The sequence below is a fragment of the Fusarium subglutinans genome, assembly GCF_013396075.1.
Source record: "Fusarium subglutinans strain NRRL 66333 chromosome Unknown NRRL66333_c0000059, whole genome shotgun sequence".
NCBI classification, from domain to species: Eukaryota; Fungi; Ascomycota; class Sordariomycetes; order Hypocreales; family Nectriaceae; genus Fusarium; species Fusarium subglutinans.
Window position 1 is genome coordinate 3,243 of NW_023502122.1, and position 24,295 is coordinate 27,537.

General features: G+C 48.9%; 10 protein-coding genes across 10 annotated transcripts; 6 read left to right on the forward strand and 4 right to left on the reverse strand.

Annotated features, from left to right (window-relative positions):
• Positions 1-479: 479 nt before the first annotated feature.
• FSUBG_5794 (isochorismatase) lies at positions 480-1,303 on the forward strand (the record flags this gene model as incomplete). Its single annotated transcript, XM_036683928.1, has 3 exons — positions 480-575; positions 624-771; positions 819-1,303. The coding sequence occupies 3 exons, from the start codon at positions 480-482 to the stop codon at positions 1,301-1,303; spliced, it is 729 nt and encodes a 242-aa protein (XP_036538578.1).
• Positions 1,304-2,104: 801 nt separating this feature from the next.
• FSUBG_5795 (zinc alcohol dehydrogenase) lies at positions 2,105-3,136 on the forward strand (the record flags this gene model as incomplete). The annotated part of the gene is made up of 1 exon (XM_036683929.1): positions 2,105-3,136. One exon carries the CDS (start codon positions 2,105-2,107, stop codon positions 3,134-3,136), a length of 1,032 nt encoding a protein of 343 aa, XP_036538579.1.
• A 248-nt stretch (positions 3,137-3,384) lies between these two features.
• FSUBG_5796 (c6 finger) lies at positions 3,385-4,767 on the reverse strand (the record flags this gene model as incomplete). Its single annotated transcript, XM_036683930.1, has 1 exon — positions 3,385-4,767. One exon carries the CDS (start codon positions 4,765-4,767, stop codon positions 3,385-3,387), a length of 1,383 nt encoding a protein of 460 aa, XP_036538580.1.
• Positions 4,768-6,709: 1,942 nt separating this feature from the next.
• On the forward strand, positions 6,710-8,346 carry FSUBG_5797 (oxidoreductase; the record flags this gene model as incomplete). Its single annotated transcript, XM_036683931.1, has 2 exons — positions 6,710-7,215; positions 7,269-8,346. 2 exons carry the CDS (start codon positions 6,710-6,712, stop codon positions 8,344-8,346), a joined length of 1,584 nt encoding a protein of 527 aa, XP_036538581.1.
• Positions 8,347-9,148: 802 nt separating this feature from the next.
• On the forward strand, positions 9,149-12,022 carry FSUBG_5798 (kinesin light chain; the record flags this gene model as incomplete). Its single annotated transcript, XM_036683932.1, has 3 exons — positions 9,149-9,581; positions 9,729-9,807; positions 9,859-12,022. The coding sequence occupies 3 exons, from the start codon at positions 9,149-9,151 to the stop codon at positions 12,020-12,022; spliced, it is 2,676 nt and encodes an 891-aa protein (XP_036538582.1).
• Positions 12,023-12,268: 246 nt separating this feature from the next.
• On the reverse strand, positions 12,269-12,874 carry FSUBG_5799 (phospholipase A2; the record flags this gene model as incomplete). Its single annotated transcript, XM_036683933.1, has 2 exons — positions 12,269-12,482; positions 12,537-12,874. 2 exons carry the CDS (start codon positions 12,872-12,874, stop codon positions 12,269-12,271), a joined length of 552 nt encoding a protein of 183 aa, XP_036538583.1.
• Positions 12,875-13,408: 534 nt separating this feature from the next.
• Positions 13,409-14,195, reverse strand: FSUBG_5800 (carboxypeptidase Y inhibitor; the record flags this gene model as incomplete). The annotated part of the gene is made up of 3 exons (XM_036683936.1): positions 13,409-13,446; positions 13,497-14,026; positions 14,074-14,195. 3 exons carry the CDS (start codon positions 14,193-14,195, stop codon positions 13,409-13,411), a joined length of 690 nt encoding a protein of 229 aa, XP_036538584.1.
• A 589-nt stretch (positions 14,196-14,784) lies between these two features.
• FSUBG_5801 (uncharacterized protein) lies at positions 14,785-15,771 on the forward strand (the record flags this gene model as incomplete). Its single annotated transcript, XM_036683937.1, has 1 exon — positions 14,785-15,771. The coding sequence occupies one exon, from the start codon at positions 14,785-14,787 to the stop codon at positions 15,769-15,771; it is 987 nt and encodes a 328-aa protein (XP_036538585.1).
• Positions 15,772-18,153: 2,382 nt separating this feature from the next.
• On the reverse strand, positions 18,154-20,391 carry FSUBG_5802 (uncharacterized protein; the record flags this gene model as incomplete). Its single annotated transcript, XM_036683938.1, has 1 exon — positions 18,154-20,391. One exon carries the CDS (start codon positions 20,389-20,391, stop codon positions 18,154-18,156), a length of 2,238 nt encoding a protein of 745 aa, XP_036538586.1.
• Positions 20,392-22,236: 1,845 nt separating this feature from the next.
• Positions 22,237-24,205, forward strand: FSUBG_5803 (flavin-containing protein; the record flags this gene model as incomplete). Its single annotated transcript, XM_036683939.1, has 2 exons — positions 22,237-22,903; positions 22,959-24,205. The coding sequence occupies 2 exons, from the start codon at positions 22,237-22,239 to the stop codon at positions 24,203-24,205; spliced, it is 1,914 nt and encodes a 637-aa protein (XP_036538587.1).
• Positions 24,206-24,295: the final 90 nt, after the last annotated feature.

Consider the following 24,295-nt stretch of genomic DNA (forward strand, 5'->3'; position numbering starts at 1 on the left):
ATCGCCGTGGCATTCAAACTGGGGCTTCTTGCTGAGAAAGATGGTGACTACAGCTTACTAAACCCTACACGAAGCGGGGAGGGATAGCTGCATGATGACAAACCCGCGCCAAAGGCTTACAAGCGCATGACAGTACACCTTGGACCGGGTCTCGCAGCGGGCCGACCTTATGCATATTCGTATAGCTCCTCGTGGCGTCGTGGTGGCTTGAGCCAATATGCGTGAGGATAGCTTCGGCCGACTGAGGCGGACTTCATTTCCGACTGTGCATTTGAGCATGGAATCAAGGGCCTTTCACTCCAGGATTATACAGCATGCAAAGATTGCAGTATGCAGAGTTCACAACGCGCATGTGAAGTATCCACGGTTAAGTTCTTGAGTATATATAGCTGGATATAAACCCGAGTTAGAGATTGTTCTTCAGGTTCAACAGCCATCTCACAGCTTCAGTACCAACCAGCAACCCAAGGCTTTCGACAATGAAGTTCAGCTCCATCATCGCCGCTGGCGTCCTCTCTGTTTCTGCTCTTGCTAAGAGCGGTTTCAAGTATGAGCGTCTTGACAAGAACGATGCCGTGAGTTTCCCGGCACTGTCTGTTTCTTCACTATGCTAAGACTTTTAGGTTCTCCTCGTGGTCGATATCCAGGAAGGCCTTTACCAGTTGACCAGAGATTGGGATCCTACTCTGTATCATCACCAGTCTATGGCCCACGCTGCCATCGGTCAGGCTTTCGACTTGCCTGTTATTCTGACTACCTCCGCTGATCAGGGTAAGTTCTCAACTCGAATATAACAAAGGTTCTTACTGACAATTCAGGCCCCAACGGTCCTCTCATGCGAGAGATCCGCGAAATGTACCCCAAGGCCCCTCTCGTCCAACGCCAAGGCCAAGTCAACGCCTGGGACAGCGAAGAATTCCGTGACGCCCTCAAGGCGACCAACAAGTCCCAGGTCATCCTCGCCGGTATCACCACAGATGTCTGCACCACATTCCTCGCTCTCTCCCTCCGTGAAGCCGGTTACTCCGTCTGGGCCAACATGGAGGCTTCCGGCACCACAACAGCTCTCATCCGCGACATTTCCAACGATCGCATGCGCGATGCTGGCGTCCAGGTCGTCAGCCTGTTTTCCATCATTTGTGAGCTGATGCGAGACTGGAGGAATAAGCCTGGTGCCAAGGAGATCTACCCTTGGCTTGGACAGTACTACCCTGCTGCTGGCTACATGGCTCGCGGTCATGCTGCGGCCATTACTAACGGAACTATCCAACCTGGTGAGGATGGATACACTCACTACCCTTAGAGCTAGATTGATTTCTGGTGCCTGCAGTTGTTGCCTAGATGGATAGTGACATGCTCTGGGAGCTGGCTTGAAAGGCAGCTGGATAGTCTTCAACTCCCAAAACAACCATCTCTGTCCCTACTTGGAGGAGATGGTTTCAGATAGACTTTACTTCATTCTTCTTCAACTTTACAATGAATACACGATCATTGCTTCTTGAATTTTCCCCCCTCCATGTGTGACCCCATTCGACTAACATGCCTCGAAGCCTACTCGTTCTTCAAACCCGTCTGACGGCAACTGTGTGCAACGAAAGGTCAGTAAAACATATGCGATCACGAAGCCTTTATTACGCCGTCGGACTATAAGTCTCACCACTGTCTCCGCTCTCATCAGCCCACATATAACCAAGCTTTGAGGCGCCGCGGGGTCCGATCTGCCCAGTCAATCGCATTCCTCCTGACTGAGTACAAGAAATCATGAGACCAGACCTACCAGGACATTTCTGACAACAGTCGCGGGTACAAGGGAGACATTACTACTGCCAATAATTTAAGCTTCACAGACCCTAATGGCACGGAATCCGACATCTTTGTCTCGATTGGTTGGTTGCGAATCAGACCACCTCAGCCAAGACGACAGCACCTGATCATTTGCCATCAACACGTTGTCGTGAGCGAAAACTCCAAAGACCAGTAACTCTATAAAGTCTCGCCAACGTCTCTGATGTAATCTCGAATCACGTTCCATACCTATCATACTTACCTATAGTCAATCTCAGAAATTGCAGCTATGACATCAAATAGCACGCTCCCTCTCACCATGCGCGCCGCACAATGGCGCTCAATCAAGGGCGGCATCGAAAAGAATCTCACTCTCGTCACTGACGCCAAACTACCCAAAAATGCTTCATCGCTGTCTAAAGGACAAACCCTCGTCAAAGTCGCATACGCATCGGTCAATCATCTCGACTACAAAATCGCCGAAATGCCTTTGACTAACTTCATGTTCTCTAAGCCTGTCACGCCAGGTCTTGACTTCTCTGGCACGATAGTCTCCACGACACTTAATGAATTTCAGTCCGGTCAGAAGGTATTCGGAAGGACAGAGTTGCCGGTTGGTGGAACTCTTGCTGAGTATGTTGTCGTTGGGAGTAAGGGAATGGCGGTGTTGCAGGATGGTGTTGAGCTCAGAGATGCAGCCTGCGTCGGGATTTGTGGAACAACTGCTATACAGTGCATGTCGCCATTTGTGGAAGAAGGTGATAGGGTCTTTATCAATGGGGGCAGTGGAGGGGTTGGTGTTTTTGCCATCCAAGTCGCGAAAGCTCTAGGATGTTCTCATGTCACCGTCACTTGCTCCGCTTCCAATGCCGAATTCTGTCGAAGCCTCGGTGCTGATGAGACTATTGACTACAAATCCGAAGACCCGATTGAAGTGCTCAAACAGAAAGAAGACAAGTTTGACTTCATTCTCGACACACTCTTTAACGATCCAGATCTCTACTGGCAGTCCCATCAGTATCTCACACCAGAGGGGCAGTACGTTTGTGTCGGTCTACCACCACGCTTTCAGACATTCAAATCCCTCCTCGCTATCAATCTGTTACCGAGATGGCTAGGTGGTGGCAAGAGAAAGTTCAAGTACCACTCTGTGACGGCGAACAGAAAGGACTTTGGACAGATTGTGGATTGGATAAAGGATGGAAAGGTCAAGGTTGTCATTGAGGAGGAGTTCGGACTGGAGGATGCGGGGAGGGCTTACGCAAGATTGAAAGAAGGTAGAACTAGGGGAAAGCTGGTTGTTCGTGTTGGTGAAGAATCTGGGGTTGATGAACAAGCTATGGTTCAGTGAGGATGAGGCCATGGAATCCTGACTAAGGGAAATATCGAGATGGACTTCCGAGGGACAAGCTGTGATCATTATGAGTATAGGAGGAAGACTAATGATGGTAAAAGGCTTTGAAGGGTTGTCAGTGCTGGTAATGTCATCTCTGAACCAAATTGAACAATGTTTATTCTTTCGAAGCCAAGAAGACGCTTCTCGTGAACCTGAACTTCCTAATAAACTCCGCCTCCAAAGCCAGTAGTATACAATCAAGCTCAGAGAATAATAGCCTGAGGGTTCAAATTCGCAAACATCTCGTTCCACGTCATATCCTCGTCCGGCGCTCGTTTCCAAATATCCTCCAAAACCGCAATGACCGAATGGACCGAAGCAAATCGTATCTCATCATAAATAAATCCTGCAAGGCCACGGACTAGGCGCTGTTGCTTGGGGCATTGTGAGTGCGCTCCTGCTATACAGATAGGTAGTACAGCACAGTTGAGGATTTTCGATGGTTTCTGAATGCTGAAGATGCAGTCGAGACAAGATTGGGTATGTTGTTGAACGAGAGCATGGTTCGCTGGTAGACCGCAGACAGCTCGGTATAGATAGATCAGCGCGGCGTGCTGGAAAATACGAACGAGGCTGAATGCTTGTGCTGATTCTGTGTCGCATTCGGTCGACGGTGTATCAACGGGCGATGAGCGAGGTGAAGTCAAATCTTCAATCGCCAGGGATGCATACGTAGGTCGAAGAGCCGCTTCAAAAATACGTATCCTCTCAATCGAGAACTCCTCAACCATCCGTGTCGTCGCATCCAGATAAAGCGCCATACTCGAAATCTGCTGAAAGACCGTCGATAGTGAACAATAGCCCTGTGTATCTCGTCCCCACCAAACAGGCCCTCGGTCAACAACCTCCCAAATAGCCGGTGGGAACGAAGGCGGGTTTCCCGTGAGCATAGCGCTGGTGAGATCTGTCGTCGCAAATTCTGAGAGCAGCATATGAAGCGGGTCTTGTCCTGTGCCGAGTACAGCGGTCATGCCGCCGAGTTGATTGACGATGGCCAAGACTCCATCTCTATGACTTGACGTTGATGCCGATGATTGTGCACACTCAAGAAACCCATCATGAAAGTAGAGCAATAGCACCGCAAACAACAACGTCTGCAAAGGCCCATCTTCTTTCGAACAGCACCCATCGACCTCTTCCCTCAGCGCAGCCAAACACTCCATCCTCTTAACGTTCAAAATACTCCGACTATTCCGTCCATCCTGCAACCACCGATGCGAATCGGCAAGAACACATGTCGCAAGTAGCACAACGCGATGCTGTAGCGCAACAAAAGTCGGCGGCGCACAGGGCTTCGAAGCAGTCGTCAACAAAGGCCAGAACCTCCCGTGAAAGTAATCCAACGAGCGTTTCTCATATACTGCTAGTGATGCAGCGAGTTGTTCATCGCGTGTAGTAACCTGATAGATTGCCGGTACTGTCACAGCAGGCCGCGTACTCCAGCGAATGAGGCGTTCGTTATAATCGCACGCAGCGCCGACTTTGGCGCAGCGCGAACAAGTTGGTTTTGCGAGATCGCATTTGATTCTGCGTTTCTTGCAGGGCCAGCATGAACCTTCTACTACACGAACGCGAGTCTTTGGCATTGTCGATGATTGTATTTGGGGTCTGACAGTTGGAGTCAAGCTGGTCGTTGGTATTAACATTGTTGAGATATACCGGGCCCAGCGATCCGGGCTCAGATAAGGGAGAGATTGCGCGGGGAACAAGGTGAATGTCCGGCTGAGCCTCCGCAATTCAAGCCCCACTCGAGAATGGGCAATCTAATTGCTTGTTTGAGACTAGGCCCTGATATCATTGCGAGTCATGGTTGGTTGGGAGAGCGGGGTTACGGGCTTGGGTGCTGAAGGATTGGGCCGGCTTTAGAACGGGCGAGTTTTGATAAAGCCCAGGGTATTTAACAACAATATCAAATCGGAGGAATAGACGACGTTCAAGTAAAGATTCAATCGCTCCTGTTATAATTTCTGTGGTCATTGCGTTGTTTTTAGCTCTTTTCTATTGTAATTTGCGTTATGTATGATGGTAGACCGCATTGACGACCCGTGATGGGTAATTTGCACCTGTAAGCCTCCTATGTTCCGCTGGACTGTCATAAACCTCAACCGTTATTTGAATCCACCTCCGCATACACCACAACACTCCCTGCCCCTAGCACTTACAAGGTCTCTGATATATTTGAAACGCATTCGGAAGCTAAGATAACTCGGAAAGTAGTCGCTTTGACAATGACTGGCGTTGATACTCCGGTACTTAGAGGGAGTCGTGACTACCTTGGCAAATACTCTTAATTACAAGGCGTAATTGTAGTTTTGTCGTACTGCAGCTCATATACTGTGAATGGTAAGTAAGAGTAAAAGTCGTGACTCATGGTAGTCTCATTGGCCTTGATCATCGTTAGGCAATACGATTGAACCACGCAGCTGCAGTACTCTGGTAACTTCCCTGATGGCGAGTAACTGATTTGACCATCGCGGAAACAAAAGAGGGGTTGTGTCGAGCACATCGATATATCAGGAAGGTGTTAACGGGGGAGGTGATATATGTCGACGGATGCACATAAGTGGCACAGGATGGAGCTATCACATATTCGGGTCAGCGGACGAAGACTTCAGCGGCCCGAGCCGTCAGGAATCGGTATTCATCGTGGAGACAGCTGGCATACATCAAAAACATCTCAGAAGTGACGACCTTATAACGGCGAGAAGGAGATGAAAGTTCTTAAAGCCTAATTAACAGTGCCGAGTGACCGCTAGCTATAATGGTAATCTCCAAAGCCGCAACGCCGTGTAGTATCTTTCTGAGAGACCACTGGTGATAAGCCACAGCGTTGCATGTCCAATTGCTTCCCACAGTGTCTCCTCGTTGTCCAGCACATACATGACGCGGGTACTGCAACATTGGTTGCATATCCGTAGATGATATGATCTTTAGAATGTTTCTGATTGGTCACAAGCCGAAGCAATTCGTTCGTGATATGCAGGCAAGACAAACCGCGGAAACATGTCTCCTGCAGCCATCCAGTCATTTTCAAGTGTTCATTGTAGGCTCTCGGATCTTCACAACTGGTAGTATTTCCCTTATGGGAGGGCTGCGTCTGTTATCGGTGGCAGTGATCTCTTGCCTCCTCATCTTCCATGGTTGGTCCTCGTACACTAATGGATGATAAATGGTGATTGATGCACCAGGCCTCAAAGCCAAGTAAAATCGCCGCCCTCTACTTTGTGTGTGAGTCGCCTGATGAGGAATGCCAAGGGAGATCAAGACGGGGCTTTATACCATACCGAACGTCATGCAGCAACGTGATAAGGACGTGGCGTCGTCGTGATATTGCGTGCGTGAGGTTTGGCATAATACGTCATGAAGCAACGTGACATGGAAGCACTCCTGGCTCAGAAGCATGGGCGTATATATACAGATCTTGCCGCTCTCTCGCGGTCAATGGACCTTGAACTAATGCCTACAGCTCCCTCAATTTAAGTATATCATCTCATTTTATTACGTTAGCCAGAGAATAAAAACGTCGCCATGTTATCTGTAGTCCTGATTCCTGTGGCGGTTGCCCTCATAATACTCTTCCTGCGCACCAGACCTCGCAAAAACCTCCCTCCTGGCCCCAAGCCCATACCCATCCTCGGCAACATCAGAGACATGCCAGATGCGACCACTCCAGCATACCAACATTGGATCAAGTTTAAAGACCTATATGGTCCCATCAGCCATGTATCCATCCTTGGTCAGTCGTTCATCATCCTCCATGATCGTGATGCTGCGGACGCTATCTTGGAAAAAACCTCTATCAAGACGTCCGGACGGCCACAGTTCTTCTTTGGTAACATAATGTGCGGCTACAATCAGATCCTCAGTTTTAAGCCATACGATAAATCGTTAAAGCAACATCGAAAACTGGTCCACCAGCAACTGGGCACTAAAACTGCGGCATCGCGATTTCGAGACGTTCAAGATGTGGAATCGCGCCGGCTTCTGCTGAGGATACTGGAAAGCCCAGAGAAGCTTTCAGCACATATCAAGACGTAAGTGTCTGTGCTTTTTAATTAACAGTCTCTTGCTGACTCCCCTCTCCCAGCGAAGCAAGCGCTATTATACTAAAGATGACATATGGTTACAACTCGGAGCCACACAAACCAGATCCATTGGTGTCGCTGATCGAGAAGATGATGCATAATGCCTCACTCGCCTTCGTCCCGATGGGTTGGGCTGTTGATATACTGCCGATCCTTCGTTATTTCCCAGAAACCCTCCCAGGAATGTCCTTTAAGCGCATCGCACGAGACTGGAACGCCAATATGTGCATGGTAGTTGACGTGCCGTACCGCTTCGTTCGCGAGCAAATGGCAAAGCAATCTCATCGATCATCCTATGTTGCTTCACTTATCAAGGAACATGATGGCGTTGTGGACGAAGAGACCGAGGCAGTCATTAAGCAAACCGCTGCTGTCATGTATGCTGGAGGCGCTGATACCACTGTTTCGTCTATTTATAGTTTTGTTCTGGCCATGTTGCTATTCCCAGATGTTCAGAGCAAAGCGCAAAAAGAGATCGATTCGGTTGTTGGGACAAGTAGACTTCCCCAATTCGAAGATCGGCCTAATCTTCCTTACGTTGATGCCTTGATCAAGGAAACACTCCGATGGATCCCTGTAACCCCAATGGGAATCGTCCACACAGCCGACGAGGATATCCACTACAAAGAGTTTGTCATCCCTAAAGGAGCAACATTCCTGCCAGCAACATGGTGGTTCCTCCATGACCCATCGATCTATTCAGATCCATCCTCCTTTGACCCAGACAGATATCTAGAACCACGAAATGAACCGCATCCCAATTTCGCCTCATTTGGGTTCGGTCGCAGAGTCTGTCCTGGGCGGTTCCTCGCTGACGAGAGCCTGTTTATTAGCATCTCACGTCTGTTATCTACTTTCGACATAAAGAAGGCTGTTGATGGGCGTGGCAAGGAGATTGAGCCGGAGGTAAGCGTTACGCCAGGCATGATTGCTCATATTCGTGACTTCCCATACGACATCAAGCCGAGGGGCGAGAAGTACGCGGATATGATTAGACAAGTGGAGGTTGAACATCCATGGGAGCAAGCTGATGCTCCGTTTCTGAGCCAGGAGTTGTCTCTGGAGTCAGAAGGAGTTTGAAACTTTGATGAAAAAGAAACAAACAGTATGGTAACCGTAAGGAAGGTTTGATGCAGCCCGGGAAGAGTCAGGAGTATAGAGAATGAACCAGTAGCTTTTATTAAGGACTGACTGCGGGGTGAACTTCGGCAGATGAATACATAACAGAATGCAATTGGCTTACATAATGACATGTCCCCAATAAATATCGGCACGGGCTGGATTAGGCTGCAGATTCACAATGCTACGTACGTAGGGACCCGAAATGCTAAGAAATATTACTAGTCGCGGGCGCCCTAGGCCAGAGCAGCCGCCAGCGAGTAATGAGCCGAAGCTTCTCGGTCTCACTACTTGGCACGATGCTGGGCCAGATGCTGACACTGAGTCCGTTGCTTTCTCCGGTTTCATTTTCGTTGCAGACTGACTAACTTCTGAGCCTGTCAGCATCGTCTTCGTTCATGGTCTTATGGGTGATCGGCACAAAACTTGGCGAGGGACGAGCTCTAATGGAGTCAAGCTTGAACCCTGGCCTAAGCTATTGTTATCGAAAGACATTCCCAGATCCCGGATACTCTCCTTCGGCTATGACGCAAGAGTCATCAACAAAGATAGTGCATCGGGAAGAATACCCGCCGAGTCTGCCTCGGAGCACGCCCGTGAGTTGGTATACACTCTGAGGGACTTTCGTTCCGACACACGGACAGTGGGGAGAAAGATTATGTTTGTATGCCATAGCTTAGGTGGCATCGTCTGTAAAGATGTCTGTTGAATGTCCAAGACCATTCTTACGGGGCATGCATTGACTGAGCATCGACTTTAGGCAATGTGCTTCTCACACCGACGATCGACCCAAAACTACCACGATATCTGGAAATCGACAGTCGGCATAATTTTCATGGGAACGCCACATCGCGGAAGCAAGCAATCCAGATCTGCGATAGCCGCTGCGTCCTTGCTTGGCATGTTCATGGACACAAATATCAACCTCCTCGAAATATTGAACGAGAGCTCCGAGCTGCGTGACCGTTTGGACGAGGAGTTTCAAGCCTTACAGGAATCTAGGCGAATCCCTATCAGCTGCTTCTGGGAAGCACTACCAAGCAAGCGAGGAGGTATCATTGTGCCGAAAGAATCGGCGACACTTGATGGTGACAGGGGGAGAGCTATACATGCGGATCACAGCAGCATGGTCAAATTTACTAGTGCGACAGATGAAGGCTACAAAGCTGTGAGGAGCACAATCAAAGACATGTTAAGTATAGCAGAAAAACAACCTCCTCGCCTGACACAGGGGCTCCCGCACCGCACGGTCGGTCACACAAATAAGTCGAGTGTTTGGTTCCTTTCGCCATCTAAGAACCCAATTTTCTCAGGTCGAAAGTCAGAGCTTGACAAATTAACAGATTGCTTGGGTATAAGTGCGACTGGCCCTGCAGAAACGATCCACAAACGAGCAGCCATTTGGGGAGTCGGAGGCATGGGGTAAATAACATGATCCAGGTTAAACAGGGTTAACTGACATACAGGTAACAGGAAAACACAACTAGCCGTGCAGTGGGTCGCTGAAATGAATGAGAAACATGGACTCTCAGTGTTTTGGGTACATGGCGGCAGCAATGAGCGATTTGTCGAGTCATACTCCAAGATCGCTCGTTGCTGCAAGATTCCAGGCTGTGGTGTCGACAACCCACAGCTACCCCAAACTACCATGCTTGAGAATGTTAAAAAGTGGTTCGAAGATCAAGCGCAGAAAGGCTCTTGGGTAATGGTGGTTGATAACATTGACGACGTCAAGGTATTTGGTGAAACCAAGGATCTAGACACAGCTCCAGTAATGCTACGAGACTATCTTCCGAGCTGCGACCATGGATCTATACTCTTTACCACACGGAGCAGAGAGATAGCGGAGATCCTGGCAGACCCAGACAGAACTGTCAGGGTCGACGAGATGACAACCGATGACTGCATTGAGTTGATGCGAAAAAAGCTCGCTTCCGCGGAATACGATGACGCGAACCTGGCAGAATTAGCAGCGGAACTCGAATATCTACCATTGGCCTTGATACAAGCTACGGCCTATTTGTCCAAGAGAAAGGAACAGATTTCGAGATACTTGCAGCGTTTGAGATATGCTCGAAGCCTGATTGTAAACCGACTTGATGAACTTGAAGCCACGGTTCTCAAAGATGAAGACGGGAGGTACAGCGCCGTGGCAAGAACGTTGGTGATAACATTCGATGCAATACAGTCGGAGAATACTTTAGCCATGGAGCTTCTCCAACTTATGAGCTTCTACGAGAGGCAGGAAATACCTCGGTCACTCTTCATCTGCTACGCCCACAACTATGAGCTTTTTACTACTGGAATCTTTGTTCGTGGCCCTGAATGGGACGACTGGCAGCCAGCAGGAAATATATCACCTCCTACAAACGACCAAATCAACCAAGCCTTGTCGCTTCTTGAGCAATACTCTGCCTTAACTAAAGGTCGTGATGAAGGAGCCGTGACACTGCACCGGCTAGTACACATTGTCCTGCGCAGCCAGGTAAAGAGCAACCACGACACGGCGAGGGAAATGGCAGCCAAAGCCATGGCTATCATGTGTAATACATTCCCTGTGCCTAACGCTGACAATTGGACCGAGATGCAACAACTCATGCCACACGCCAAAGCGGTGCTAAACGAAGAAGATATGGACCTAGACAGTGGACTGGCAATCAACAGCAAATTCAGGCTTCTCAGCCACATCACCGAGTTTGTCTCACAGTTTCTCCAAGACAAAAACCACCCCATAGATCCATTATCGCCAGCTTGGGAGAGTGTCTTGAACAAGATGGACGAGGTCCTGGGCATCTACCACAGCCGGAGTCTGCAGGCCAAGCTAGACCACGTTCGGTTCTTCCAACCCGACAATCGCGATAAAGTCAAAGCACTAGTTACAGAAATACAGGACAAGATTGGAGACGATGAGCGTTGGTTGTCAGCCAAGACAAATCTTGCATCTATTCTGTGCCGCTCCGGGTACATGGAAGAGGCTGGCTCCTTTCTAGACTCATTCATCGACCAGGTTTTCAAAAGCAAAGGCTCGTCGAATCCCATAACGAATGCAGCTGTGTGGTACCGCGCGCGCGCATTTGCACTGCTAGGCCAGCTCGATGAGGCACTGGCCCTGATAAGAGAGAGGATGCGCGTACAAGGACAAGAGGGGGAAGATTACGCAGTCGCTCGTCTCGTGCTATTTGCCGGACTTTTAAATGCTGCGTCTGGAAACGACGATGAGGCCTTGGGTTTATGGACACTGTACCTGCGTCAGGTTGAGCGTTTTTGGGCACAAGATCACTTGATGGTTGTGGAGCATAAGGAAGACCTTCTCAGGGCCAAAGAGTCTTTCTATTCAGGCCGGCCTATTTACGAGAGCAATTACGAGGCCATGCGCCATAAAGAAGCAGCTGACAAACGAAAAGGCTCCAGCATACTTGATAATACTAGTGCGTCGGCCCGGATAACAAGTATTCTCAGCCAGTATAATAAGGGACAGGCACAACATGGTACCCTTAGCAGCCATGACTGGCGATGCGCGTGGTCCTGGACCTATTTTCCGGCTCTTAAGCAAGACTGGGCATTGTGCAAGCGGGAGCTAGAGGCAGATGGGTTTGATATCGGGCCGCCATTGGAGAATACAGAATGTTTGGACTAGAGTCATACAAGAATATCTATCTGGTATTGCAAATTATAGGTCTGGATATGAGCTCTCCTTTCTAGTCAAATTTACGTTTATATACCTTAATCTTTCCTGTCTCAGGACGTAGGCTTCCAGTTTTCATAGTGCTTCTACATATAGCAAGAGTGCAGACAATAACAATGATGATATTGTTGGTGGTAGATCATAAATATGTTCTCGTAAGTTTTACTATGTACAGGTATTCAAAATGCCCTCTGACTCTTAGTCAAGACGAGGCAGCTCGCCCTTCGCCTGTGCTTCTTCGACAGCCTTGTTGTAAATCTCAACAGCCTCTTCATATTCCTTAACAAGATCCTCATCTCGCTTGCCGGGAGTAGCATCACCGCCACCGAAAGCACGGACAGCAGCGTAGTAAACATCAGCTAACGCACGGCATGCACCACCAGCACTCGAGGAGGTACATTGGTAGTACAAACTATTTATAATTAGCCCTGTTTTCATAAAATGTACAACTGGACAGGAGGCTTACTCGGTCTTGAAGTTGCTGTCAATGCGAGCCTTGGCGCTAACAGTGAAACGGCTCTGGATGCGATAGTTGTTGTATCCAAAGTCATGACGGTTGCAAGCAGGCACGAAAGGGAAGCCGAAAGGGTTGTCAGGGGAAGAAGTGCAGCCATCAGAAGTCCAGTCGAGGGTAGGAGGATCACGGGCGTTGCGACGAGCGGTAAATGTAGGTAGAGTGACGCTGAAGAGGAGTTGATCTGTCACTGTGTTGGCGCTCTGGCGCTTAGAGACAGCAGCATCTTCGCCGGTAGGAAGGGCGAAGACGGCTGGGATGAGGGTGAGGAGAGAGGCGCTGAACTTCATTTTGATGACTGCACTGATGACCGATAAACCTAAAAACTATGGCGATCCATTGAAGTATTTATACATATATTCATAGTCTCGTGCCCATCAAAAAAAGTTTCTTCTCCGAACAAGAGATTCTCCGAAGTTAATGTTAAAAGCAGTAGTACACCTCCGATCATCGCATGCCGAGACTAGGAGCTACCTTCCTAAAGCAGTAATGATCTCTGCTCCGAAGGTCACGCTCCAAAGCTCGACTAAATCACTCGCTCTGCCCGCCAAGACCGGTAGTGCCTATTATATGCCGACCTGCTTGTTTAAGCGTCAAGGACCTGGATCTGCATAGATCGTGGTGGCATAGACAACGTGTATTGGTGCGGGGTTGCACGATGCTAAAACCGCTCGGTTTCTAAATCAGGAACAACCTCCGGTACGACGAATGACATTCTTGAATTGAAGAGTGAAAACCAAGGAACCGTTCAAAGTATATGAATGAGCTTCCTTTTCGAATCATTTATGCTAGGGAGAGTGCGTTTGGCATGTGAAGTGCAAGGGCTACTGCTCGTCGTTTTCCGCGTATATAAAATTCGCAGCTGGATATCGTTAACCTCGGTGAACGAGATGGGAATTAGATCGACCTTACCGATGGGAATAAGACCATTCTCATGCGCCCATTCACGAACGCCATGGCCTGCATGATCCGATCCCCAGTGCTTCCTCTCCTCTGGTTTGCTCAGGTGCAGCTTCTTGGTTGTTCCATTGGCTGCGATGAAGGTGAAGAAGACATAGCGGTGCTTCCCGGTCTTGGGCGGTGGAGCAGGAGGTTTGTATTTGATGATGTCCTTGAGGTGATGTTTGGATTTGGAGTTCGTTGAGTATTTTAGCTGAGAGCTCACTGCGATCCAGTGGCAGAATTCGGACCATTTGGGGTCATCGCGGGATGGTGCGTCGGGATCGGTGAGGACGATGACGTACGACATGTCCTTGGAGAGTTGAGCGCCAGCAAGTGCGTCAGACTCAACTTTGTCAAGATGAATTACGGGAGCCCTTTTGAGATGATTGGGTTTTAGGGTGTTGCCTAGGTCGGCAGAGTCGTGCTTCCATTTCACACGAAGGCTGAGAGCGGGCGGGAAGTCATCAATAACGGTGGGTATGATCTGAGCCTCGAGCAGTCTATCCAGGTCAGTAAAAGCCCTTAATTGCGGGAAGACAGACAGTACTTGTCGCGGATGTGATCCAGATCTGTGTTGTCGGAGCCAAGCACCTGCTGCCCATCAGCTGCGACACGGCCGACATTCGCAGCGAGGAGAAGAGGTAGCCGCCACAGCATTGCGATGAGCATTTCGATGGTTCAATTGCCAATTGATGAGATGAATTGATTAAGTATGAGAGGGAATCAATGGAGTTGAGGAAGAAAAGGTTTGACGTTGATGGTCCTTCCCCGCAATCGATCTTGTTTATTGGGCGATACGTCATGATGTAACGGCTACCTACCTCTGACGTGAGTGGAAAGTCTGATGGTCTGCCCCGAACGGCTTCAACGTTCCAGCAAGCTATGAATGGGAGTATGTTAATTGCTAGAATCACCCTAGGCTTAGAGGCGACGGATAGATTTACTCAATTAAAATAAGGCAATTAACAAGGACTGGTCTACTAGGCCAAAACATTCCTTGGGCATGATGATTGCAAAAGAGATAGCTATTCCGAGTATCCTTTCCTTAAGATAGACGTGCTTCTATATTTCGCAATGGGAAGTGTTGGATAATTGCATTTGATAATACTTTTCAAATGCAATATTAAAGCGTATATATACAAAAAGAGGTATCTTTCGTCACAGAAATGGATGCAAAACAAGCTTGAGTTTTGCATCTCTGAGCCGAGACATCGCAAACACTTCTTTCCAACAACAACGACACTGACCACCACTGAAAATGCATCTTGATCACAAGATACCATGGCACTTGGTTGCTCCCCATTTCTCCCTCACGCCAGCTGAACAAGAAGGCAACTATAGCCTAGCTGCGCTGGATTTGCCCGAGCAGCAAGCGGTGATCGGCCACTTCAACCGCGTGTTTCTGGCAACTATCAGAGAATTCTCTAACACAGAGAACACGAAGATTGACGGAGTACAAGGAAGTGGAAAGCTGTTTTCCGATGATGTCGTGTATTTCGCTGAACGCCATTTCGGTCTGGAGCCTCATGAGGATAACTCCGCACTGCACAACCCGCTGAAGCCATCACATCAGGATCTGGAGTACTGGAAACGCCGAGCGAAAGATCCGGACAGCGACGCTGAGCCATTTTACAGCACCGCTGATGCCAATCTCGCCGATGCAGCCAAGATGTTGGTCATTGTAGCTGCTACCGCCGATGACAAGAGTACTCGGCGTGAGGCTTTATCCGCGCTCGTCCGTCTTGCCAAGGAGGTACCCTTATCAAACCTACGAGGTCTTCACTGGGGTCACGCCTTTGGTCTCGATCTCGTCGCGACCGTGGCGCTGCAAATGTACATCTACCTGAACCTCATTGAAGCTGTTGAGTCTCGGGCAGCACACCGAGTCGCAATACTATCTGTTGAACAGTTTCTGTCGTTTCTGAGCAACCACGCCCTTGAGAACTATGACTTCCCAGCACAGAATATTCCGCACCGAGCTTTTTGGTTTTCTTTGGGGGTTACTGAGTCGTGGGTTGCCGGTCGGCGCAAGGGTACTCCTGAAGGGGACATGAAGGTTGTTGATCCGTTGGCAGATGGGTTGGATGAAGTTCAGGAAAAGGCGAGAGAGGGGCTGAAGAAATACTTGAAGGATTGCTTTGCGATTTTGTATGTCTATGATGTGGTTTTGCGAAATGCGGTTGGGATGGAGAGAGCGGATGAATATTGGCAATATGAGCTTACATGGGTGTTTGGGTGGCTATAAGTATCTACGGGTAAATGATATCTGATGTTTCTATGGCAGTTGTTCTCGATAATATCTCTACCAATGGAGATATTAAAAGGAGTAATGGCAAGGCCATACGGGATGGTTGATGTAAGTCCTGATAAGTAATGTGAAACAGCTTGATAGTAGAATGTTTAGTCAATCAGGCTATTCAGAGTAGAGTCAACAATGGGTGATTCATCGATGGTAATGGAGATGAATAAATTATTTGGTTAAAACCTTGGATCTTGCCTGAATAGAGCTTGTAGAGATACCATTGCCTTTGACGACCATCGGCAGTGCGCCTTCCATCTCTTTCTTGTCAATTTTATGTCAATCCAATTAATTGATAAACAGGAAGCGTTGGGAGTGCGTTGGACTGCATTGACGGCACACTCCACAGACATGGATTTGTCGTTTCCCAGTGACAGGCTTGTGGCTAACCAAGGAATCGCAGATATTTTATCAGAGCGCCATGGGGCTGAATATTTTACGGGAGCTTTTCGGTCACACTGTGTTTTACATTTGTTTTGGCGGTCAAGAAGCACGCAGAGGTTACCAGAGAGCCGTGGCAACTTTCCAACCTGGTCTTGGCTCTCGTCAGCCGGTCAAGTTTAGTTCTGCCTAGACACCGCTGAACTATGGGAGTCATGGGTGGAGCAACTTGAGCCGTTTCCACCAACCAAGGACGAACAAAATCTGTCCTGGATCAAGAAGAAGGAACATTCTTTTACAGCACCACTCATGAGGCTTGACATGCTGGACCTGAGGTATATATCCCATACAGCCCCGGAGCCAGGAGATCCTAAGTTGGAGACGGCGAACGAACGAAAGTGGTGCCATCGCTTTCAAGTGGGATCTAAGGGTCCTATTTGGCAAGGGCTTTCTTGCACTCTTCCGCTTCACATTTTGAATCATTTGTTTCCTTCAAAAGCCGTGCACTCTTGCTTCTACTCCGGAACCGCGGGGTACGAGCATACACTATGAAGGACTTGTTGTGCAGATGGTTGGGGGGAATGTCGCCCGGGAAGACTTTCAATATGTCAAGAAAGCATCTGAGAGGGTTCGGTTCTTCACTGTAAAGCTGTAGCGGGTAGATCTCCCGAGACTATCAGACTTAACAGGTTGGGTGACGGAGGTAATCTTGGTATAGTGATCGAACAGGGTTTCTGGAAATTACTACAAAGAGGTCTAGGTACCCTTACATGTCGGTATATTCGTGCTGTAACTTGGCTCAGTAATTGCTTCAGTTAGTTTTCTACATCTATACTTACAAATAAAGTCTATATACTTAAAAGGCCGATCGGAGTATAGAGTAGCATAGGAAGAGACAGTAGTACTTAATAAGGCATACCCGGGGTTCTGCAGCCTGCAGAATGCATGTAGTAGAAGGATCAGAGGAATTAAAAACTTGCAAGTTGTGAGCTTCATACCGCAAAATCAGGATATTTTGTTTGGATCAGCCTGGGGATTCACAGGACCTGCATCAATGTGGACAGATACTGGACTTTGGTATACTGGTTAGTTTTGGATCGGGTAATGCAAGGCCGTTTATAATGTATATAGGTAATTATTTACTATTTACATGTAAGCAAGGAAGGCTAAGTTTATGGAATAAGAGTTAAAAGTCGTGCATAAAATAGGCTCAACATACTACAAACCGACTAATACTAGGTATACATACTGTAGACACTTGATGGCCAAGTCTAAGCTGATTCTGTGAAAAGTTCTTAGGCCCTAAACATTCCCAACAAGTATTGCTCGAGAGAATACAGACACGCTCGCCATCTGTTCCTCCTTGAGCCTCGACAAATATTGTCACAATTGCCAACCTTGCTAGCCAACAGCCCTGAGCTCTAATGATACAGTCGCCAGGAGGAGGATCGAGAACGTCATTCCATGTTTGTAGGGATGAAATACCTACAAATCTGTGACCGGCATGGTTGCCGCTGCAACTTTCTTCCGGCATGTGAGAAACAAGAGGGCTGGCGAGACATTTCAATACATCAACGTCACCGATCCAACGCCCCGCGTCGTACACGGAGACGACAGATTCTAGTAAGAAAACCTGACTATCCTGCTCCTGCACATCTCCAGACCGAACGAGTGGAACATAATATTCGGTGAAGGAGAGGTGCATAGACGTTTTAGTGAAATAATTCTCGGACTTTCCATCAAACTCCGAAGAAGACATCACCCGCCAAGATGTCTCCTCTAGTTCCATGACCATCGGTGTTTTGGGTGGAATGAGAAGCGTGAGGCCGGATCGCCCGATATTACCGGTAAATCTCTTGAGTTCATGGGCTTCAGCAGTATCCCAAGGGTCGCAAGCGAGCTAATGCAGATTGTTAGTAAAGCGCAGCAGTGTTGTTTTGATTGTTATCATGCCTTCATGGAGAAGTAGATACTTTCTTCGAAAGCAAGAGCGAAAGTTCGCTCTAGGTTTTCTGGCTCCAAGTCAAATCCACCTTCTAAATATGCCACACACGATAGTGAACTAGTGAGGCTCAGGCTTAGTCGTTGATAGTGAGAGTTGATGTTGCGGACGGGATCTAGGTTTGCCCTTAGATCTAGTACAGAACTGGCCCATTTGGCTTGATATAAAGGTGACTCTAAAGAACGAGTAGATATGGCCGCGTCTGGAAGCGTTTGGTAAACCTTATGAGCTATGGTAAGTGCTCTCAAGGTCAACATTGAAGGTGCCGGGTCGGTATGGAAAATATCAAGCAGCTTTGCTGGTTCGCAGAAGTCAGAGTCCAAACACCATTTGATATCTTCTATACTTAAAGGCCTTATGGCAGCGCGAGGGATTACACCCATTGCACAGCGTTCAATTGCTGTTTCCTGCATGAAAATGGCGGCACTGGCTGCACCACAGACAAAATGGAAGTTCTGCAAGACTACCTCTCCGGTCGGGCCTATCGCTGTCATCGTGATGGCTTTGTCCTGCATGGCCAGGCGTTGAGAGTATTCGGTGGTCATTTCAGTAACCACTTCTCCCTGGTATTGATACTTATCCATAAATGATCTGGGAACCCATTGGCCATGTGTTGATGAGACACCATCTGGATTGCGGCGGGCTTGTGCACTGGCAAACGCACAATGCTGTTCCTCTCCAGCTGGAGTAAATGACGCCCTTTCCTCGTCAAAGTACCGGATGATGAATACATCAGGATCATAATCACTGGAGAGAGCTAGCCTGCGAAGTAAGGCAACCCTCTCCATTGGACCTTTGAGTTTACTCAGAAGATCTCCGACATCGCCAAGTCCAAGGAACGGCCTCGGTCCCGTGGATGGAATGAACTTAGACGCTCGTTTGTTGCCCAAAGCAATGAGCTTGTGGATAATATCATCTGGGAACGGCTCTGCGTCTAGGTGAGCGGCGCCTAATTTCGAGAGAATATTGATGGCGGAAGAAGGATCTCGTGACGCCTTGGCCACCGCTCCAGGCGTGTCAGCAGATACCTGTCGTTCTATCGTCTGTTTCATCGCAACAAAGATACCAGATGGGTATTGTGCCAAAGGCCCTATGAGATTCCAGTGTCCCAATAGCGAACCGTAAACGGCCTGAGTGAACTGGCCAAATGATAGCTTGCGAGACTCAGTGTCAAACCTAGCCTTCCTGGAGACGGGGCGACCGTAAAAGTTCAGATGCGCCAGCGATAAGGACCAGAAAACACCATGGGCGTCACCTTCGCGTGGGCGAGCGAGCCCAAGGGTCAGGAACCCACCGGACTGGACAAGCGGATCTGAGAATTGGAGAGGCGGCATATCTGATCCCTCAACAGTGATATCTGGATACAGGTGCCAGGCACTTAGGGCGAGGAGGCATGAGCCTTCATTGACTGCCTGGGGCATTCCCTTGACGAGCCTCTCCATTGTTTCCACAGCTGACTTCCAAGCTGCTATGACACTAGAGTAGACTGTGTCATGACTGATTGGCAGGTTGACCTTATCAAGAAGGATCATCAGCTTGTCTTGCCGCTCCTGGTTGAATCGGTCTGCTGTTCGGAGCCAAGAGCGGACACTTGCGTCCCACTCAGCTAGGCTAGCGCGAGATATGTCTGACTGAGCTGCGGCAGCAACAGTGGCGAATCGAAGAGGTTCATCATCATTCCACATGCTCTCGATCTGTTTCCTCCTTTCCTTAATAAGCTCGACCCATATTGATGTCGCCTCCGAAGCTGACCAGAGACGAGCCAGCATACAGGCCAGAAGCTGCACATGCAATGCAGTTGGGGACGATGTTGCTGCAGCCCAGATGGATGTACCATCTGCCCCTGCATGGGCTGCAAAGATGCTCTCCTCTATCTCAGGTGGGTTCTCCTTCTGGACAGCTTGGGCGATCTCAGAGACCCGGGTACCATATGATTTGACAAGAGCAGGTGTTGGTCCAAGTATGCCCTCGAAAAGCACACCGAGCCTGCGGGCAGTTATGTGCGCTGTCCCGCCTTCTGCATTTTCCTTTCGAGTTTGGGATAGAGCATTTCCTAGAGGTTCGAATTCTTTCGGCACTTCACATCTAACTAGTGTGAAGTCAAAATTGATGTTCGCTGCTGCAAGAGTCAACTCATTTGTCGCAGAAGCCAGCGCTGCTTGAAGCCTGCCAAAAGATGGCATAGCTGCAGTTCTAGAGTGGGGAAGTAGCAAAAATGAGGCCTGATACCAGGAATGAATTAATTGAAATTGGGGGGCAACAGCAGCGCATGGGTGCCTAAATATGTATACCCAAGAGTAAATCAGGCTGAGCAAGTCTCAGCATAGATGCCTAAGGTGTTATTGTATGCAGGCGTTGTCATCTCCGCATAACAAGCCAATCAAAGCCTCTATTCATGATGTATGTCTCAGCCACCAAATCGATAATGCCCCTAGAGTCAGCAAGGCAGATTCAGCTTGACTGAATTTATGCATTACCAACATTGTACTTTACCTCGGGTTATTGTGGCTATGAGAAGGCTACCCTAGTAAATTACAATTTCCTTCCCGTAGCGGGAGGTTAGTATTCTACTAACATCCGCCAATCCTAGAACAAGCAATCGCCTCACGGTATACCATCACATCCCTCGTAATAGCTTTATCGTATACAGTAATTAGCTAAAGCGAGTTCAATGTGCTCAGTTAAAGAACTGTTCTATGTATCAACCCTTGTAGGCACCTTGAATCTGTATTCGAGAAGTGCAAACGAGTGGCCTAGAAGCCCTGGTCAGGGCTACACATTTCATGAAAATTGGAGACAAGTAGCAGCTGGAGGTGAAGACGAACAATGTTTGTCCCGAAATAATCACGACGTTGCGAATGCAACAATCCACAGGCCGGTCCAGACAGCATTTACCATTTTACCGGCAGACCCGAGGCGAACCACTATCGCGTAGTACAGCAGAATAGATAGCCACCGATCCTCAATTTGTCCGACGGTATGAGGGAACAGGATCAGCCTTGCGCTGGACCACTGGGATAAGGACATACACGGTTCTATAGCATATCAAAAGCTAATTCCTAGATTTTTTTTTTACAAATGACAATGCCGATAAGCACTAACATCACCAGCTTACCAGTAATCTTGTCTCATCTTTCCCGAAGGGGGAGGATGCTGACCAGTCCAAGAATAAGCTGATCCTAGACGTCACTCCGAGAGCCTCATCTGCCAAGAGATGTAAGCAGATCTAAATGGCACGCTATGTAACTTCATTCCATGTACTGAATGGCATCAACTCGGCCTTTTCCAAGGGTCTTATGCAAGGGTCTTAATTGACGGCCAATTTAAACGACAGTCGCTTCGGCATTAGTATTAGAGTTCTATCTAGGGATTTCTATCTGAAGAACCTTCATCTTGCGGTCAAGAGTTGTAGGATTCACCGTTGAAACTTCACCAGGAACAGCTGCATGCATCGAATTAAAACTCTGTAGTCGTATCTGCAGGGATGACCCGATACCGGCCGGTGAAGCAGCCCGTCCGCCAAACTCAATTTCATTTGCCGACAGCCTCCCCTCAACTATCATCATCTCAACATTCAAAACATCCTCATCCCCGGCCATCAGCCTCACGATTTACTACCCCAGATTTACTCCTCCTCAGCACCGAATCGTACGGAACCGCCAACGGAAGGATCTCCCGGAGCCGATTCCGCTAGAGTAGGGACCGTAGTCGGAACCGCTCGACAAAGTGCGGGGCTTTGAGCGGGGGAGGGGCAGTAACAGTTGGCGGGAAAGGGAAACGTGGGGAAGCACAGCAGGAGAGTTTGACAGGAATAGTCCAATTGCAAAGGGAAATGTAACATCGATCAGCGAGCGAGCGGGCTTGCAAATTGTCGGCTTGTGTTTGGTTATGCATGTTTCACTTGAGGCTGCCTTACTTAAACCCAACCATCTTCCCCTCTTTGTTCACTCCATCATCAACTCTCTCTCTCTCATTCTCAACCCTCTTCAGTTCAACAATCACATTTGTAGTTCTCAATAACACTCACAATGGGCGACGTCATTCCTCAGAGCATCCCCCGGACCTCCCGAGCCTGGGCAGTCCCAGGCTCAACAAACATCGCCCTCGCAAAGTTCCCCTCCGCAACCAAAAAACCCTCCTCCTCAAACCCCCAAGAAATCGCCACCTCCCTCGTATCCGCCTTCAACACAGCCCTCAAGAACAAAGACCTCACAGCTGTCGCTCGTCTATTCTCCGAAGACGGTTTCTGGCGCGATCACCTCGCCCTATCCTGGAACTTCCGCACCGTCCAAGGCCCCTCCAACGTCCTCTCATTCCTCAAGTCCTGCTCCGAGTCAAAGGATGGTCTTCGCCTGACCAAGATTGAGGTTGACAGCTCAGCTCCTGTGCGAAAGCCCCAGTTCCTGCCTATTGATGGCGCTGGTGAAGTCCAGGGCGTACAGTTCTTTTTCGAGATTGAGACTGTGCGCGGTAAGGGCCTGGGTCTGGCGCGGTTGATTGAGGAGAATGGCGAGTGGAAGATTTTCACGTTTTATACGAGAATTCAGGAGTTGAAGGGCTTTGAAGAGGCGATTAATGATCATCGATCGCGTGGTGTTGAGCATGGTGGAAAGCCTGGGCGAAAGAACTGGGCGCAGCGACGAGAAGCTGAGGCTGATTTCGCCGATGGCAGCGAACCTGCTGTTTTGATCGTTGGTAAGTAACACTTATTCTACAAGGATAAATTGTACGTGATAGCTAACAGTCTCAGGTGCCGGTCAAGCTGGTCTCACAGCCGCTGCTCGTCTCAAGATGCTCGGTGTCGAAGCCCTCGCCATCGACCAGAACGATCGCGTAGGCGACAACTGGCGCAAGCGATACCACCAACTGGTTCTCCACGACCCCGTTTGGTACGACCATATGCCATATCTCCAATTTCCTCCCCAATGGCCCATCTTCACACCCAAGGATAAGCTCGCTCAATTCTTCGAAGCCTACGCCACTCTTCTTGAGCTCAACATCTGGATGAAGACTTCCCTCGTTGAGACAAAGTGGGACGATGCTAAGAAGCGATGGGATGTCACTGTTGAGCGAACCAAGGATGATGGTACCAAGGAGCGACGAACTCTGCACCCCAGACATCTTATCCAGGCTACTGGCCACTCTGGTAAAAAGAACATGCCTGACATGAAGGGTATTTCCGACTTCAAGGGTGATCGTCTCTGCCATTCTTCCGAGTTCTCTGGTGCTCGTGATAACAGCCAGGGTAAGAAGGCCATTGTTGTTGGATCTTGCAACTCCGGCCACGACATCGCTCAGGACTTCCTCGAGAAGGGCTACGACGTCACCATGGTCCAGCGCTCCAGCACCCACGTCGTTTCCTCCAAGGCCATCACCGACATTAGTCTCAAGGGCGTTTACTCCGAAGACGGTCCCCCTGTCGATGACGCTGATCTTCTCATCCACGGCCTTCCCATCCCTGTGTTCAAAGCCCTCTCCGTCACAACGACCAAAAAGCAAGCAGACTTCGACAAGGAGATCCTCTCCGGTCTCAACAAAGCTGGTTTCAAGACCGATGCGGGTCCCGATGACGCCGGGCTCTTGCTCAAGTACTTCCAGCGCGGAGGCGGTTACTACATCGACGTCGGTGCTTCTCAGCTCATCGCCGACGGCAAGATCAAGGTCAAGCACGGACAAGAGATCGAGACTGTTTTGCCTCACGGATTGAGATTCGCGGATGGTTCGGAGCTTGAGGCTGATGAGATTGTGTTTGCGACGGGATATCAGAACATGAGAACGCAGACGAGGGTCATGTTTGGCGATGCAATTGCAGACAAGGTGAAAGATGTTTGGGGCTTTAATGACGAGGGCGAGATGAGGACTATTTGGCAGAAGAGTGGACATCCTGGATTTTGGTATCATGGAGGTAACCTGGCTATGTGCCGATACTACTCTAAATTGTTGGCGCTGCAGATCAAGGGGTTAGAGGAAGGATTATACGGTTATGACGACATCTGAGTCACAGTCGCAAGGGAAATTGTTTGTAGCATTCATTATAGTCACGCAATTGAGTTTCATCATTTCGGGACTTTTTCAGTTAAATATGTG